The sequence below is a fragment of the Amblyraja radiata genome, chromosome 29 (genome assembly GCF_010909765.2).
Source record: "Amblyraja radiata isolate CabotCenter1 chromosome 29, sAmbRad1.1.pri, whole genome shotgun sequence".
In the NCBI taxonomy this organism is placed as follows: domain Eukaryota; kingdom Metazoa; phylum Chordata; class Chondrichthyes; order Rajiformes; family Rajidae; genus Amblyraja; species Amblyraja radiata.
Genome location: NC_045984.1, coordinates 27,807,435 through 27,825,510, shown reverse-complemented (window position 1 = coordinate 27,825,510; position 18,076 = coordinate 27,807,435). Strand labels below are relative to the sequence as shown.

General features: G+C 41.2%; 1 protein-coding gene across 2 annotated transcripts in view; it reads right to left on the bottom strand.

Moving 5' to 3' along the window:
• arid3a (AT-rich interaction domain 3A) overlaps positions 1-17,491 on the bottom strand; it is a 51,662-nt gene extending 34,171 nt beyond the window's left edge. Inside the window, exon 1 of one of the 2 annotated variants that reach the window (XM_033047035.1) lies at positions 16,522-17,491. In XM_033047035.1, the coding sequence (XP_032902926.1) occupies positions 16,522-17,244 (723 nt within the window). In that variant the 5' untranslated portion in view covers positions 17,245-17,491. The remainder of the gene's footprint in view (positions 1-16,521) is intronic. The other variant, XM_033047034.1, reaches the window with a different exon arrangement.
• Positions 17,492-18,076: the final 585 nt, after the last annotated feature.

The following is an 18,076-nucleotide window of genomic DNA, read 5'->3' as shown; positions in this document are numbered from 1 at the left end:
ATAAAAATTCAAAAATACAGATGTTGGAAACGCGAAATAAAGTTTTAAATGCTGTACAAACTTAGCAGATCAGGCAACATCTGTGGAAACAAAAAGTTAATTTTTTAAGTCAGGGGCCGCTTATTGGGACAGTCATAATAGAATTCTGAAGAAGATTCTTCAATCGAAAATGTTAAATGTTTCTGTTTCCACAGAAGCCCCTGGCCTGTTCTTAATTGGTAGAGAAGTAAATTCAGGGAAATTTGGCATTTTAAAAAATGGCATCCAAGTTGATTTGACATAATTAAAACCGTCTCTAAACCCTTTCATTTTAGGAGATTCTAACTGATATTGCCCTTCATGTGAACGTCAATAGCACCAAGATATTACCCTACTTAACTAAACAAGAGGTGTTTTTCCTCAAATAATTCTTTCCAACTCACTGTAGGATTAATTCTTAACTTCAATTGATCACAATTTTTAATTTTAGGTGCTTACTAATATACTTTCTATAATCATCATCTAGACCAAATAATCTTGCTGGCCTAGTCCACCATCCACATGGTATCTGCATTTAGGCATCTCCAACCAGGCCATTTTGCTAGTCCTCCACCTGGAATCCAATAGTATGAGACAGTAAACAACAAATGCTGGAGCAACTCAACAGGACAGGCAGCATCTGTGGAGAGAAATGGACAGATGACAGATCAGGACCCTTCTTCAGATATGACAAAGTTTCAAAAGGACCTGGGAAACAATAAGCTAATTCTATAACCTTTGAATGCCAGCAAAGCTGGAAGTGAAATCAATAAAATCTCAAATTCTAGCCCAGATCTAAACTGATGCTGGGAACCAGAAGAAAGGGAAGTCTCAGCCTGACTAGACTCTGCTCTTGTACTCCATAAGAAATATAGTGGTATGCCAAACTGATGTATTTAACAGTTACAACTAATCAATTCTGTCAAACAATCATTTACATTTTTAATCAGATGCAACATAATAGGCAAGTCAACATTTTTCTCCCTCCATCAATAATAATTTGATTTTCACAAAAGGGATTTTTAAAAGGCTGCCAATGTTGGAAATACAAAACAAAAACAGAAAAATGCTGCTAATAATTAGCAGGTCAGTTAGCATATGTGGGAAGGGAAACAAGTTAATGTTTCAGGTCAGAGATCTGCATCATAATTGCAAAGGAGACAAAAGGAGCTCATAAAATTATAGGGAGGGTAGAGGAAGGAATGTCTCCAATTGGGTAAAACCAAAATTACCACGAGGATAAGCTCAAGGTTACCTAGTCAATGAGAGCAGTTACAGAGTGGGAAAACTGACAAAAGTACGAGGGAGTTGCAAAATGCAGAGCAGGGCAGATCCCACAGGTCAGTCTGGAGAAGGGTTTCGACCCTAAACGTCACCCATTCCTTCTCTCCAGAAATGCTGCCTGTCCCGCCGAGTTACTCCAGTATTTTGTGTCTTCCTTCGATTTAAACCAGGATCTGCAGTTCTTTCCTCCCACATGTTAGGCTGTGCTCTACTTGCAGAGAGAGCAAATAAAAGTGGAGCTTATTTTACAGATGGAGAAATCAAGTTACTTGAAGTTGTAGAACCAATATAGTCCACATGACCTCAATATGCCCAAATAAAAAGTTCTATACCTCAAGCATACATTGGAACACACTGTGATAGTATAGGAGGCACAGACAGATGGGTCAGAGTGGGAGTGGGATGGGGAATTAAAGTGAACAGGAAGTTCAACGTCACCCTCGAGACAGCTGCAATGAAAGTCATTTCCCACCACATTCTGGATTGTGAATTTGCAGGTCTGGAAAAGTATGCAATGTAATGCAGGGGTCGGCCACCTACGGCTGTCGGCCCGAATGCAGCCCGTAACCCGAAATCATCCGGCCCGCAGGCCGATTTCTTTTTCCCCGCATTCATCCGGCCCGTGGTCGGAATTTCTTTTTTCCCGCATCTAAAAGTGTGGTTGCAGCGGCTCCGGTGCCTGCTGCTCAGCGCGCCCCGGAACCATTCCGGTCGGCAGGCATATTTTTTTTCCCGCACCTCAGCACCTGTCTTGGATTGGTGGCCGCTGAGTTGCTCTGCACTCTGTGTTTTTTTTATTTAACTCTGAACTTGCAAATAGACACAAAATGCTGGAGTAACAGAGCTGGACAGGCAGCATCTCTGGAGAGAAGGAATGGGTAACGTTTCGTGTCGAGACCCTTCTTCGACATTATGAGTTGCCCGTGCATAAAATTCGATCACACTGGCATATGTCCACGTGTGTGTGAGTAAGTATGAATCGCCGTGAGTTAGTGCCAGCGTGCACGCCCGAGAAACGGGAAGTGTCCGTGCTGCTCTGCCTCTGGTCTTTATTCCCAGTAAGCAGAATTCTTCCAACTTCCGTGGACCTCCAGCTGAACCCAGCTCCAAAATAGATTCCAAATGTGAAACCTGAAACGATGCAACTTGATACAAATCCACATTAAAAAAAACTTGAGGGAATCCGCAAGAAATGAGCAACTCATTTATGTTCAACGAAAGACACTTTAAAAAATTGTGAATATACGCCCCACTCTTTCTGACCTGTTGATGTATAAATCTCCACATTATTTTGTAAAATGGATGATAGTTGTTTGGTCTCATTATCAGGGGTATTACGAAATGGACTCAAAACGTGATGAAACACTAGCCATTAACTGACGGAAGCCTGCTTTAATAATTAATCATATGAAATGTACTGCCAATATGCATCCAATATTTATATACGTGAAATAAAAGGGTTTCCTGAAGAAACGGTCCCGGAACACCCGATCGTATATTCGGACAATAATTTATCACGAGACTCAAATTGTTAAGTACCCAGACATTCAGCTACAAGTCACAAGTACTCTTGTATGGGAAGGAACTGCAGATTTTGGTTTACATCAAAGATAGACACAAAATGCTGGAGTAACTCAGCGGGACAGGCAGCATCTCTGGATAGAAGGAATGGGTGATGTTTCGGGTAGAGACCCTTCTTCAGACAATCACAAGTACTCTCACCGACGAGAGTTCAGTTCAGTCTGAAGAAGGGTCTCGACCCGAAATGTCACCCATTCCTTCTCTCCAGAGTCGCTGCCTGTCCCGCTGAGTTACTCCAGCAAATTGTGTCTATTCACAAGTACTCTTTGTATCTCTGTGGAATATAGACCCCGTGGAGGCGTTGTATGGAATTATATAACTGGTTTGGACTGATGGTGGGATGGGAGAGGTGGAGTGTCTGTGGTCCATGCTTTCTGTATGTGCAGTTGATTTACTGCCATTATTTATGTACGTAAAAACGAAGAAGGGGCTCGATCCGAAACTTCACCCATTCATTCTCTCCAGATATGCTGCCTGTCCCGCTGAATTACTCCAGCAATTTGCATCTACCTTCGATGTAAACCAGCATCTGCAGTTCCTACCTACATTGTTCTAGTAAATCTTGTCTGCGCCCTCAGCTATGCTTTCGTGCTGTAGTGCAGTGCCCAATATCCCAGCCTTAATGAAACCAATGTTTTAACGACGTTCAACACAATCTCCTTGCCTTTGCACCCTGCACCTTCAGTTACAAACCCATGCAAATGGTTGGCATTGTTGGTACTGCATATTTTGCATAGTGGAGTATCTGTGATCTTTGGCCAATGCTCCAGGTGGCGTCCTCAAAGGGGCGGGATCTATGTGAAACGTGATTTGTTGCCTGCCATCCGGGGCGGGATCCATGTGTGCACGTGATAGATGTGGCCCGCCATCGGCTCACAGACATTCGTCCGGCCCCTATGCAGAACAAGGTTGCCGACCTCTGCTGAAATGGTTCATCCTGAACAGCAGCATTAACAAAGACACTAAGCTATGGGCTGTTAAGATAGGCACACCAAGGCAAGTATCATGTGCTGCTGGAAGATCATCAACACAGGGAAAGATGCACTTTGGTCTGCCAAAAGCTTGATGATCTTCCAGTTATCAAGATGTCCATAAGTGGATGCTGTCAACTGGCAAATTCCAAGCTGCACAATTACATGCCAATGGATGTAATGAAGCTTGGTGCAGCTAATTACAGCTTTGTGGGGACGAACAGCAGTCTAAGATACTGCTACCACTGGACAATGGGGGGCAAATTCCGTGCAAAAACCTTCTCAAACATTCCTCGTCCAAGGAAGTCACACGAGTGCCGTTACGTTTTTGTAAATAACGTACTAACGATACATATGCATGTTTAGAATGGACGACAATGAATTTATAGACAGAATAACATTATAAATGTAAATAAATCCATGAACTATTTTCTAATTTCTTGTCATTGATTCCATTATTAAAGTTTATTTTTGAAATGTTAAAAAAATGACATTAAGCAAAGCAATCACAATCTGTTTTTGATCTGCTATTCAGTCCTGTTGATGAGACTGGCAGATAGTATTGGCAGGTACTATTGTAATGTTTAAGAGATATTTGGACAGGTAGATGGATAAGACAGGTACACAGGTTTATGGGCCAAGCACAGGCAGGTGGGACGGTGGTAGAGAGGACATGTTGGTTGGCGTGGGCAAGTTGGGCCACACTGTATGACCCAGCAAGAGGACTGCGCAGCTGATGGGCAGATGGGGTCGTTGGGGAATGGGAAAGAAAGCGAGTGATAGAGGGTGGGGGGGGGGAAGTGAGTATGAAGACAGATTTTTTTAAAAATTACAAATGTGTTGACTCCTGGTTCTCTTCACACAGGTGCAGCCTGACCTGTTGAGGACTTCTACCTTTTACTTAAGTTTAATTACGCACTTGTTATAACAATGATTGATCTGGCAAAACAAATGATTTAAAAAAATGCCCAAAAGCAATTAAAAACATTGCTAATAGTTTCGAATATATTTTCCGCTTGTGTACATAATTTGAATCAGAACAACTGGTTATTTGGGCAAGACAATCTATCAGCACACAACATTCATTATTAACACGTTGACTATGAACATTCAGGGTGTAGTGAGGAATTATGCAAAGATGCCTTAAAATAATGAGCCTGGCACCTGACTTTGCATGTGGATACACAATTATAAAAGGACAGGATATTTCAAACTTCAAAGAAAAAGTTTAGAACAGAATTAACCAGCTTTATGCATTAAAAAAAATAAAAAGGTTTGCCTGCCATACATTTCCTGACCATTAAATTTCAACATCAGATAAAGAAAACAAAGAAATAAAGGAACTCTCCAGACTCAAAACGTCCAGACAGGACATCTGCATTCTTCCTTATACATATCTGTTTAAATTGATCTCCTGCTCTTGTGACCTTGGAAGGAACATGCCTCTACATTTCAGGGGCAGGAGGAAATGCTTATTTTATATAAATTGTTTTATCTTTAGAAAAGTGCAATCAACCTTGATAAATGCAGATATTAGTATGCAGTAAACAGCATGCACATTGGTCATGCTTGGGGAACCATATATACAGATTTATGAACAGTAAACTCTTATAACAGACATGGTGGTGTTGGGGGAGGGGGGGGGGGGGGGGGTTATTGTCCATTATCTATATACTATTAAAAGTCTCGCCTTGTTTGTCTGTCTGTCTGTGAGATCAAGGAACAACGCCAAAATGGTACACAATAGCGCAAACATTTTTGCAGAATCTTACTCAGCTTTTTCCCCGTGGTCGTTCCTATCAAGTTTCTTCACATTTGATGTTATATTTTACAAGAAATTTTACATTTTTAAACTTAAAAACTCAAGATTTTGTATTAAAGGGGGGGGGGGGGGACCTACGCCAAACGGTACACAGTAGCGCATAAATTGTTGCATCACCTTACGCACCTTTGTCCCGTGGTCATTCCTGTCATGTTTCCTTCAGATTTGATGTTATATTTCACGTTATTGATATTTAAACGGTTCAAAAAGCCAAATTCTCAGAATAACTGTTACTGTGCTATGAGAGGTTTCTGACAGTCCCGTGGGGGCTATGGGTGAGCGGTGCAATATTGTGTTGGGGGACCAGGCCTCCCGTGGTCTACTTGGTCTAGTCCACTATAACCAAGTAACCTATCATCATTGTATAGGTAGTAGAAACAAACAACTGCAGTTGATGGTTAATACACAAAAGGACACAAAGTGGCAAAACTCAGCAGTTTAGGCAGCATCTCTAAAGAACATGGATAAGTGATGTTTTGGGTCGAGACCCTTCTTCGGATTCTCAGTCAGAACTCGACCTGTAATCCAGGTGAGTTGATGGCCCAAAGGTCAGCAGTCAATAGTCATGGACGGCCGGCAGGCGGTCAGAGTGCAGGTAAGGGTTGATGGTGGAGGCAGCAAGCGTGGCCTGAGAGCGAATGAGGAAGCTGTGTGAGCCAGCGGTGGCATCAAAAGCAAGGGATATCGTAGGGCCAGCCGGGGTGGTGGTGCGACCATGTCAGGCAGGGTGGTGGGGAGTGGTCAATGTACAAGGTAAGATTCACAATGTTGACTCCAATAAAATAAAGATATGTATAACACAGCGAAGAGTAGCCGGAAGCCAGATGATTGGGAAACTTTCATAGGACAACAGAAGGAAACAAACCGGGCAATACGGGCTGAAAAGATGAAGTACGAGGGGAAGCTGGCCAGGAATATAAAGGAGGACAGTAAAAGCTTCTTTAGATATGTTAAGGGAAAAAGAGTAGCTGAGTCAAATGTGGGTCCCTTGAAGGCAGACACGGGTGAAATTATTATGGGTGACAAGGAAATGGCAGAAGAGTTGAACAGGTACTTCGGATCTGTCTTCACTAAGGAAGACACAAACAAGCTCCCAGATGTACTGGAGGACAGAGGATCTAAGGGGGTAGAGGAACTAAAAGACATTTTCATTAGGCGAGAAATAGTATTGGGTAGGCTAATGGGACTGAAGGATGATAAATCCCCTGGGCTGGATGGTCTGTATCCCAGGGACCTCAGGGAGGTGGCTCTAGAAATAGTGGACGCATTGGTGATCATTTTCCAATGTTCAATAGATTCAGGATCAGTTCCTGTGGATTGGAGGATAGCTAATGTTATCCCACTTTTCAAGAAAGGAGCGAGAGAGAAAAGAGGGAATTATAGACCAGTTAGCCTGACTTCGGTGGTGGGAAAGATGCTGGAGTCAATTATTAAAGAGGTAATAATGGAGCATTTGGATAGCAGTAAAAAGATTAGTCCAAGTCAACATGGATTTATGAAAGGGAAATCATGCTTGACTGATCTTCTGGAATTTTTTGAGGATGTGACAAGTAAAATGGATGAAGGGGAGCCAGTGGATGTAGTGTATCTAGACTTTCAGGAAACCTTTGATAAGGTCCCGCACGGGAGACTGGTGACTAAAATTAGAGCACATGGTATTGGGGGTAGGGTGTTGACATGGATAGAAAATTGGTTGGCAGACCGGAAGCAAAGAGTAGGAGTGAACGGGTCCTTTTCAGAATGGCAGGCAGTGGCGAGTGGAGTGCCACAAGGCTCGGTGTTGGGGCTGCAACTGTTTACCATATATATTAATGATTTGGAAGAGGGAATTAGGAGCAACACTACAAGTTTGTGGATGACACAAAGCTGGGTGGCAGTATGAACTGTGAAGAGGATGTTAGGAGTTTGCAGGGTGACCTGTACAGGTTGAGTGAGTGGGCAGATCCATGGCAGATGCATGTGAGGTTATCTACTTCGGCGGCAAAAAAAAGGGGGCAGATTATTATCTCAATGGGGTTAGGTTAGGTAAGGGGGGGGGGGGGGGGGGGGGTGCATGTAGACCTGGGTGTCCTTGTACACCAGTCACTGAAAGTTGGCGTGCAGGTACAGCAGGCAGTGAAGAAAGCTAATGGAATGTTGGCCTTCATAACACGAGGATTTCAGCATTGGAGTAAAGAGGTTCTTCTGCAGTTGTATAGAGCTCTGGTAAGACCACATCTAGAGTATTGTGTACAGTTTTGGTCTTCTAATTTGAGGAAGGACATCCTTGTGATTGAGGAAGTGCAGCATAGGTTCACGAGATTGATCCCTGGGATTGTCATACGAGGAAAGATTGAAAAGACTAGGCTTGTATTCACTGGAGTTTAGAAGGATGAGGGGATTCTTATAGAAACATATAAAATTATTAAAGGACTGGACAAGCAGGAAAAATGCAGGAAAAATGTTCCCAATGTTGGGCGAGTCCAGAACCAGCGACCACAGTCTTAGAATAAAGGGGAGGCCATTTAAGACTGAGGTGAGAAAAAACGTTTTCACCCAGAGAGTTGTGAATTTGTGGAATTCCCTGCTACAGAGGGCAGTGGAGGCCAAATCACTGGATGGATTTAAGAGAGAGTTAGATAGAGCTCAAGGGGCTAGTGGAATCAAGGGATATGCAAAAGGATTTGCTTTCATAGCAAAAGGATTTGAGTATAGGAGCAGGGAGGTTCTACTGCAGTTGTACAGGGTCTTGGTGAGACCACACCTGGAGTATTGCATACAGTTTTGGTCTCCAAATCTGAGGAAGGACATTATTGCCATAGAGGGAGTGCAGAGAAGGTTCACCAGACTGATTCCTGGGATGTCAGGACTGTCTTATGAAGAAAGACTGGATAGACTTGGTTTATACTCTCTAGAATTTAGGAGATTGAGAGGGGATGTTATAGAAACTTACAAAATTCTTAAGGGGTTGGACAGGCTAGATGCAGGAAGATTGCTCCCGATGTTGGGGAAGTCCAGGACAAGGGGTCACAGCTTAAGGATAAGGGGGAAATCCTTTAAAACCAAGATGAGAAGAACTTTTTTCACACAGAGAGTGGTGAATCTCTGGAACTCCCTGCCACAGAGGGTAGTCGAGGCCAGTTCATTGGCTATATTTAAGAGGGAGTTAGATGTGGCCCTGGTGGCTAAGGGGATCAGAGGGTATGGAGAGAAGGCAGGTACGGGATACTGAGTTGGATGATCAGCCATGATCATATTGAATGGCGGTGCAGGCTCGAAGGGCCGAATGGCCTACTCCTGCACCTAATTTCTATGTTTCTATATGGGGAGAAGGCGGGCATGGGTTATTGATTGGGGACGATCAGCCATGATCACAATGAATGGCGGTGCTGGCTCGAAGGGCCGAATGACCTTCTCCTGCACCTGTTTTCTATGTTTCTATGTTTCTCGGTAAAGAACCAGCATGCAGATATAAACAGAAGAAAATCCTCAATCTGTCAATGTGAAAAGGGTACATTTTACCTAGTTTAACTTAAAACGCATCCATATATAGTACTGCACTTTATTAACCCGATTAAAATATAACTAAGAAACAGTCTGGAAAAGGAAAGAAATGTACTTTCTTACTTTAGCAAGATTAGTAGTTTGTAGACTAAATCATATTAACAGGAACTGGGTCGTTACATTGTTTTAGCTATACTGTATAATTAAATTATGCCATAAATTACCATAAAAGGATATTTTCAAATGAAACATCAACAACAATCAATGCATGAGAGCAAGAGTTTGAATTCAACCCAAGAATTGAATCATACTTAGTATTTTCCTGCAGTAAGTTTTCTTGTGTAAATGCTTACGTTTATCCAAATTATGCTTTGAACAAAAGGAACTGGCTGTTGAACATACCAAATCAAAATATACTAGCATTTTGCCAAATACTTAATGCACAGGTCAGCACATTTTTATGGCTTCAATACCTGTGCATCGTAACATGGAAGTCAAGTGTTGTTGCAACTGAGTATTTCATCACTTAAGGGTCTGTCCCACTTAGGCATTTTTTCGGCGACTGTCATAGTCGTAGTAGATCGCCGAAAAACCGACGACTGGACCCCCCTACGACAATGTGTAAGACAAGCTACAACAACCTACGACGTAGTCGATGTCAACTACCAACAACCGGCGACCCATTAGGACTTCCACCTACATCCACCCGTGACAAGTTACGACAAGGTATGACCCTGTAGGCAACAATTGAAGACAATTTAAGATAATTCAGTCGCCGGTTGACGTAGGCAGTTGCCAATGGATTTCACTCAAGTCAGCACCGGCGACAACCTATATCACCTGGCGACAACATACGTCATCCTGACAGCACCAATGTCAGGAGAAGTCAAGCTACATTCATTGACGTCAAGCCCACTACCGCCAACTGTTGTCGAAAAATTTTGAGCATTTCAAAATCCAGCGGCAACCAGAAAAACAAATTTAATAGTAGTAAAGAGACCTTTGATTACAGAAAGCCGTCAAAGAGTAATTTGGGGCAAAGCCTAAGGATCCATCATCAAAGAGCCAATCGCTGCTTACAAACTGCTCCATCTCACAGTTCAGCATCAGGGTGTGGAGCTTGAATTAAATTCAGTTAACGAACATTATCAACTTATTTAGAAATACATAATGCCTTACTCAGATAAGAGCTACTGGCAACCCCCATGTTCGGGCAGTTAAGTTAACAAAAATTCACCCTCACAAAATTCACAAATTCTATTCTAATTTCCTCTTGTGAAATGTGAAAAGCGAATAACACAAAATGTATCATTTTCAACACTCACTTCTTGACACATGCACAGATGAGGTGGCGTTGCATTACAGAAAATTGCTATTTGCATAGTTTTCTGGGATTGTGGGAGGCGGGATGATGTCACCTATATATCCAATAAATTGAAATTTTCAAGCCAAAATATCTAAACCATAGAATAATTTGAGAGCTCATTATCTATAACTTCAACTGTGATTGATCTAAAAGAACACTAATTAGAAATTGGAGATGGTGGTCTTTCTTTAGAATAAGCCATTAAAATGCTAGTCATAAAAGCTCTTTTTTTTTTTCTGAGAACTGAAAATTTTAGCTGGAGATAAAAAAAAAAATCCTCAGATCAATTAAGATGTTCGGACCGAGGGTCTTTTCATTTAAATGGAGGAGAGTGTCTTTGTTCAATTATGCTTTATTAAGCATAATAATAATAATAATTGAACAAAGATTCAATGCCAGACTCAAATGAAGGACAGTGCAGCACAAAGCTTTTCATACCAAACAAAGGAATGAATCTATATAACTAACTCAGCAATCCCACAGGCAATTGAAACTATCACTAACATTGGTACTGTGACAACTAATGTTTGCAAAATGACACAAAGTGTTGGAGTAAACCAGCGGGTCAGGCAGCATCCCTGGAGTACATGGACATTTCGGGTTGAAACCCATCTTCAGTGATGGGGGGGGGGGGGGGGGGGGGTGAAGAGAGCTGGAAAACTAAATGATGCATGGATCAAAAATGAACAAATTACAGAAAATGGAAGTTGCAGCCATATCAAGCATAGCTAATGTGTAGGAAGGAACTGCAGATATTAATTTAAACCGAAGATAGACACAAAAAGCAAGAGTAACTCAGCGGGCGGGACAGGCAGCATTTCAGGAGAGAAGGAATGGCTAACGTTTCGGGTCAAGACCCTTCTTCAGACTGAACCACTACGATCAAACATTCACTTTAAGGGGGATGTGCCAGGCAAGTTTCTCTCTCCTACCCCCCACCACACAGAGAGTAATAGGTCCCTGGAACAGGCTGCAAGAGAAAGTGGTAGAATCAGTGATGACAACAATGTTTAGATTGACATTCACAGGTAGGGAGCAGGGATATCGGCCATATGCAGGCAGATTTGATTAGTTTAGATTTGCATTATGATCAGTGCAAATATGGTGAACTGTAGGGCTGCTCCTGCTCTGTACTGTTCCGTTTTGTTACATGTTCTGTGATTCATATTAGTTAGGTATACATTAAATTCAAATGGTTTTTTTCAAGAAAAACTAAAGTAATCCAAAAAGTGCCGATGTTAGAAATATAACAGAGATTGGGTATCCTACAGCAAGTCAGGTTGGAATACTCTCAACTTTCAGGTTGGAATACTCTCAACTTTCTTGAATGGATACAGCTTCAAAAATAATCTCACAATGGCTGCAGCATATATTATCTACAAAACCTACTGGAATACCTCAGCAAAGCGACTCCCAAACATATAAACTACAGCCAAGGAGAATAAAGATAATAGGCAAATGGAAACATCACTATCTGCAGGTTCCTCTCCAAGTTATATACCAAAAAAACATAATTGCCATTTCTACACAATCATTGATTCCAAGTTTACCTATGCTAAAGAAAGACACAAGAAGCTGGAGTAACTCAGCGGGTCAGACAGCATCTCTGGAGCAAAGGAATAGGTGATGTTTCGTCACCTATTCCTTTTCTCATGAGATGCTATCTGAACTGCTGAGTTACTCCAGCTTTTTGTGTAATCTTCAGTTTAAACTAGCATCTGCAGTTCCTTCCTGCACATTTTACCAATTGCTTATTTGAATCTGTCAGCTTCTTTTAACGTAATGCATTCCAGTTTATTTTGTCCACTTTTTTAATTCTTTTATGCATCTCCTATAAAGTCACCTCTTTGGTGACCTCTTTTTCAATGATAGAAAATCTTGACAGTTCTTTCCCCCCCCCCCCCCCCCCCCCCAGGCTCAAACCTTTAGCATGCCTCTAGTTGTAAATGCCTCAAGTTCTTCAATGTGCCTTTGTTTCTTATAATTAGAACTATTCGCAGCACTTAAGGTGGGGTCTGACCAGAACTTTCCAATGTATTTATTGTTTAAACTTAGTAGCACAGATTTAAGTTTTGCATTCTCTCCTTGTTATTCAACGTTATTTGTGATTTGGTATGTTTTCAATTTCCTGTGTATAGATCTTTACATATGTTTGAAATTTAATTTAATTTGCTTTGTTTTGTGCTGCTTGCTTGTACTTGTTGTTTCAGCATTCTTTGATGTTGTTAGCACTCCTAGTCTGACCATTTGCAAATTTGCCCAGCTTGCAGTGAGCTTCTGAGATGAAGCTTTTGATAATTAAAGATAATTATGGACACAACAGCCCTTCAAAATTCTGTCCAAAAAACACAAACATTCTGAACCGACTGCTGGATAAATTGATGGAAGGAAAAACCATTGAAATCAAATAAGGACATTTTAGTACAAGGTTTCTATAAATATATTTTGCAAAAATCCATGCAAGAAACATCCATCCTGTTAATAAGTGGCTCAAATATGGAGAAAGGGAAACAATGGTAACATTTTGACACATGACCACTTATGAGACTGAGGAAGCCACAGACCTGAAACATTAACTGTCCTCTCTTCACATGATCTGTGAAGTATTTTCTGATTTTATTTTAGATTTCTAGTGTCCACAATATTTTACTTTTGTTTTAAAGCTAATGCAAGCCATCAGTCATAAATCTTTCTCAATTCTCCTTGATATGCTCATATTTCAAAATGTTCAGTTACGTTGTTTCTGAAAATCGATCCAAGTAATTGGCCCTCCAAATGACATTAAATTGACAATCCTCAGGAATTTTCCTCCCTCCCATCTTAAATAATTGATAGAGAGTCAATCAATTATCAAGCACAACAAAAATTATGTTAGGAGGGAAAACAAAACACCCACACACTGACATTCCACAATACGGAGTTGTCACAATTTAATTGGGTACGTTTTGATCTTCATTTATATTATCCTAATACTGAACTAAAGTAACAGCAAATAAATGAATTAAATTTGAAACAAAAATTTCAAACTTCATTCATATAAATACAGTGCAATCAATAATGTTCGGGACAAAGACCCATCATTTATTTATTTGCCTCAGTACTCCACAATTTGAGATTTGTAATAGAAAAAAAAATCACATGTGGTTAAAGTGCACATTGTCAGATTTTAATAAAGGCCATTTTATACATTTTGCTTTCACCATGTAGAAATTACAGCAGTGTTTATACATAGTCTCCCTCATTTCAGGGCAGCATAATGTTTGAGACACAGCAATGTCATGTAAATAAAAGTAGTCATGTTTAGCATTTTGTTCCATATCCTTTGCATGCAATGACTGCATGAAGTCTGCGATTCATGGACATCACCAGTTTCTGGGTATCTTCTTTGGTGATGCTCTGCCAGGCCTGCATTGCAGTCATCTTTAGCTTATGCTTGTTTTGGGGGCTAGTCCCTTTCAGTTTTCTCTTCAGCAAATAAAAGGCATGCTCATTGGGTTCAGATCAGGTGATTGGCCACTCAAGAATTTATCATTTTTTAAGCTTTGAAAAACTCCTTTGTTGCTTTAGCAATATGTTTGGGATCATTGTCTTGCTGTAGAACGAACTGCCGGCCAATGAGTTTTGAGGCATTTGTTTGAACTTGAGCAGATAGGATGTGTCTATCCACTTCAGAATTCATTATGCTACTACCATCAGCAGTTGTATCATCAATGAAGATAAGTGAGCCAGTACCTTCAGCAGACATACATGCCCAAGCCATAACACCCCCACCACCATGTTTCACAGATGAGGTAGTATGCTTTGGATCTTTGACAGTTCCTTCTGCCCCCCATACTTTGCTCTTGCCATCACTCTGATACAAGTTAATCTTCCTCTCATCTGTCCACGAGACCTTTTTCCAGAACTGTGGTTGCACTTTTAAGTACTTCTTGACAAACTGTAATCTGGCCATCCTATTTTTGTGGCTAACCAATGGTTTGAATCTTACAGCGTAGCCTCTGTATTTCTGTTCATGAAGTCTTCTGCGGACAGTGGTCATTGACAAATCAACACCTGACTCCTGAAGAGTGTTTCTGATCTGTTGGACAGGTGCTTGGGATTTTCTTTATTATAGAAGGAATTCTTCTGTCATCTTCTGTGGAGATCTTCCTTGGCCTGCCAGTCCCTTTGTGATTAGTAAGCTCACCAGTGCTCTCTTTCTTCTTAATGATGTTCCAAACAGTTGATTTTGGTAAGCCTAAGGTTTGGCCGATGTCTCTAACAGTTTTATTCTTGTTTCTCAGTCTCGTGGCTTCTTTGACTTTCATTGGCACAACTTTGGTCCTCATGTTGATAAACACCAATAAAAGTTTCCAAAGTTGATGGAAAGACTAGGTGCTGGGAGCTCTCTTATACCTGCATTAAGGAAGCACCTGAGCAATTACAAAGACCTGTGAAGCCATGTGTCCCAAACATTATGATGCCCTGAAGGGGGGGGAGGGGGGAGGGGGGGGGGGGGGGGGGGGGACTATGTCTAAACACAGCTGTAATTTCAATATGGTGAAACCAAAATGTATAAAAATGGCCTTTAATCAAATCTGACATTGTGCACTTTAACCACATATGATTTTTTCTATTACAAATCTCAAATTGTGGAGTACAGAGGCAAATAAATAAATGATGGGTCTTTGTCCCAAACATTATGTAGGGCACTGTGGCTCATTAACACAATATTCAATGTATAGAATTTATTATCAATAAAACATATAAAGTGTGATTTTGGTTTAAATCGTAACCTTTCAGAGATAGGCAGCAAATTTCAATCAACATTTTAATTTTCATTTCTAATTATCAATTATTTAAACAGCTATCACTCAGAATAGTAATATTTACCCGTATTAGCAATATACACCCAGAATTACAAAATTTATCAGGTAAATAAAATCCATTCAAGAAAACATCTTGACTCAAAATGGACAGAGGTAGTAGATAAATAACTTTATCTACAGAACAGCACAGTCTTTGCTATTTGGCAAGGAGCCATCTTATATTTACATTCTCGCTGAACCGATTAACAAAATCTCCAAAGCCTTAAAAAATGTATTGCATAATATTATTTTAAAGTCTGCCAAACCTACAAACCACTAAATGGTTTGGCTAATTTCCATTAAAATTTACCAAACTAAACTTTTGATATTTTGCCAGATATTCACTGCTTTTAAAATTTCCCACGATTTGCAAAAGTTAAAATGACATTTTCCCAAAACATTTTGATTTCCTCAGTGATCAGGATAACTCTTAACAATATACACAGATGCCAAAGATAAATTGAATCTATTTTAGTTCAATACAAAATGGTAAAATATACAGCACTTACTTAACAAGATTTCCTTTGATTCAGACTGTATCTTAATAACTTGAGATTTAACAAATAGAAAGACTTGTAAATATTTAAATGCTACTATTTAACCCAAATGATAGAATTTAGAAATAAAATCTTGTGCATAAAACTGCAAAACAAACAAAAAATTAAGACTCCAGATCTGCTCATTATTGTCACAAAAGCATTAATTAAAACAGAATTATGTGGAGATATTAACTTTTCACCGCAATATAAATATTAGTACAGGTTTCTGTTTTATTAATAATCTATAGAAAATAATGTTTATGGTAATTTGCGAAAGAAAGTTATCATCCAGCAGATTAAAGTAGCCCAATGATTGTATACAGGCTGCAGACGTGTATGTATTTATTGCATATACTTAATAAACAGTGGATTTAGGAACATACGTATATTGTATTATCCATTCCCTCGGTCTCACACTCAATGTTTAAAGAATCTGTTTATATAAATGAACTTGAAAATACAATAATCCACAAATCGTTTTATGACAGAATACAGTTTTGTCATGACATTCATTATATCGGTTTTGCAAAAATGTAAATTCAATTAATATTGCAAATGGAACCGTATAAAATAAAGATCTAAAATAAGATTTTATTAATCGTGTAACTACCTGTTTAAACTGCTCCTCGTACGTCCAGTCGGCCTGATCCTGGACTTGCTGCATTTGCGGGTGTGAGGGGTAAGGCAGCCCGGCTCCCGGGCGCCGCTGCCCCGGCTGCCGAAGGACTTCACTGCAGTGGTGCGTCCCCGGCTCCTCTTTCACTCCGATTCCCCCTTCCTCGGCTATCTCATCCTCGAATTCCTCCTCCTCTCTCCCTTCCTCCTCCTCCTCCTCCTCTTCCTCGGCAGCCATTTCTTCCTCAGACTCTAGAGGGTCGGGATAACGCTGCTCCGTCGCCCCTTCCATCTCTTCTCCTCCAGACAAGGCCTCGCTGCTCTCGGAAAGCCTCGGGCTGTCGCCTCGCTCCGTGTCCATTTCCTCTTGGGCGCCGCCGCGCTGGGCCGAGTCGTCAGTGGTGCCGCAGGCGGCTGCCGCTGCTGCAGCTCTCATGGCGGCCAGCGCCGCGGCTTGCTGGGCAGCGATCTGCCGCTGCTGCGCGTTTGCCAGGTGCTTGTCCCTGGAACCCTCGGCCGTTGGTCCCCGGGACTCGCGCTGCTCCATTTGAATCTGCTGCTGCTGCTGCTGCTGCGGCCCGGCCTGGATCCGGGCCCGCGCGCGCGGCGGCGGCGGCTGCTGGCGATGCTCCCGCGCCAGCTGATGCTGCCGGGCCTCGAGCTCAAGCCGCGCACGCTGCTGCCTCTGCAGGTTTTCCATCACCGCCTGCAACTTCATGGCCTCCACGGTCCGTCCCCCCTCCCCTCCTCACGCTTTTTTTCTCTCTCTCCCCCCCCACACCCTCGCTCTGTCAGGCGGATTTACCAGGACACGATATTGTCTGAAGAAGGGTCTCGACCCGAAACGTCACCTATTCCTTTTCTCCAGAGATGCTGCCTGACCCGCTGAGTTACTCCAGCTTTTCGTGTCTATTACTGGTAAGAAACGACAATCAACGGGTGGATGGGATGACTGACTAATAGAAAGACTTGGTAACTATTTATGAGTCTCGGCGAGTAGTGGGGGAGGGTGCAGAGAGATTCCGCAACTTTTCATAGATTGCTTTTCAGGTGTTCTGGTGTCCCCGAGGCAGAAAAAAAAAGCTGTTAAGCCACACTATAGAAAGACTGTTATGAGGCAATATTTTCATCATGATCTGAAAAAAAGATTTTAAAAGGACTGGGCGGCAAAGAATTCATAAGCAATATTGAGGGAAAGTTAATTATGTTCTTCTCTTTGAAATTATTTTACAAAATATTTCATGACAACTGAAAAGAAAATAAGAAAATAAATGTAGCTAGTGAAAATACAATTAAAAACAAGTAAAAGGAACACCTATCAAGACCAACTGATAACATTGTTTACATCTTTTATAAGAATATGAAAGGATGGCAAAGATTCTTTAACTGGTATTTTTGGACACAGAGGATTATAAATGACGATGAGTCAGAATATCGGTGGGAGATCCATTGACTGACTAAATGAAGCCTCAACAACAACCATGCTCTCAACGTCAGTAAGACCAAGGAACTGATTGTGGACTTTGGAAGAGGAAGAACAAGGATCCACA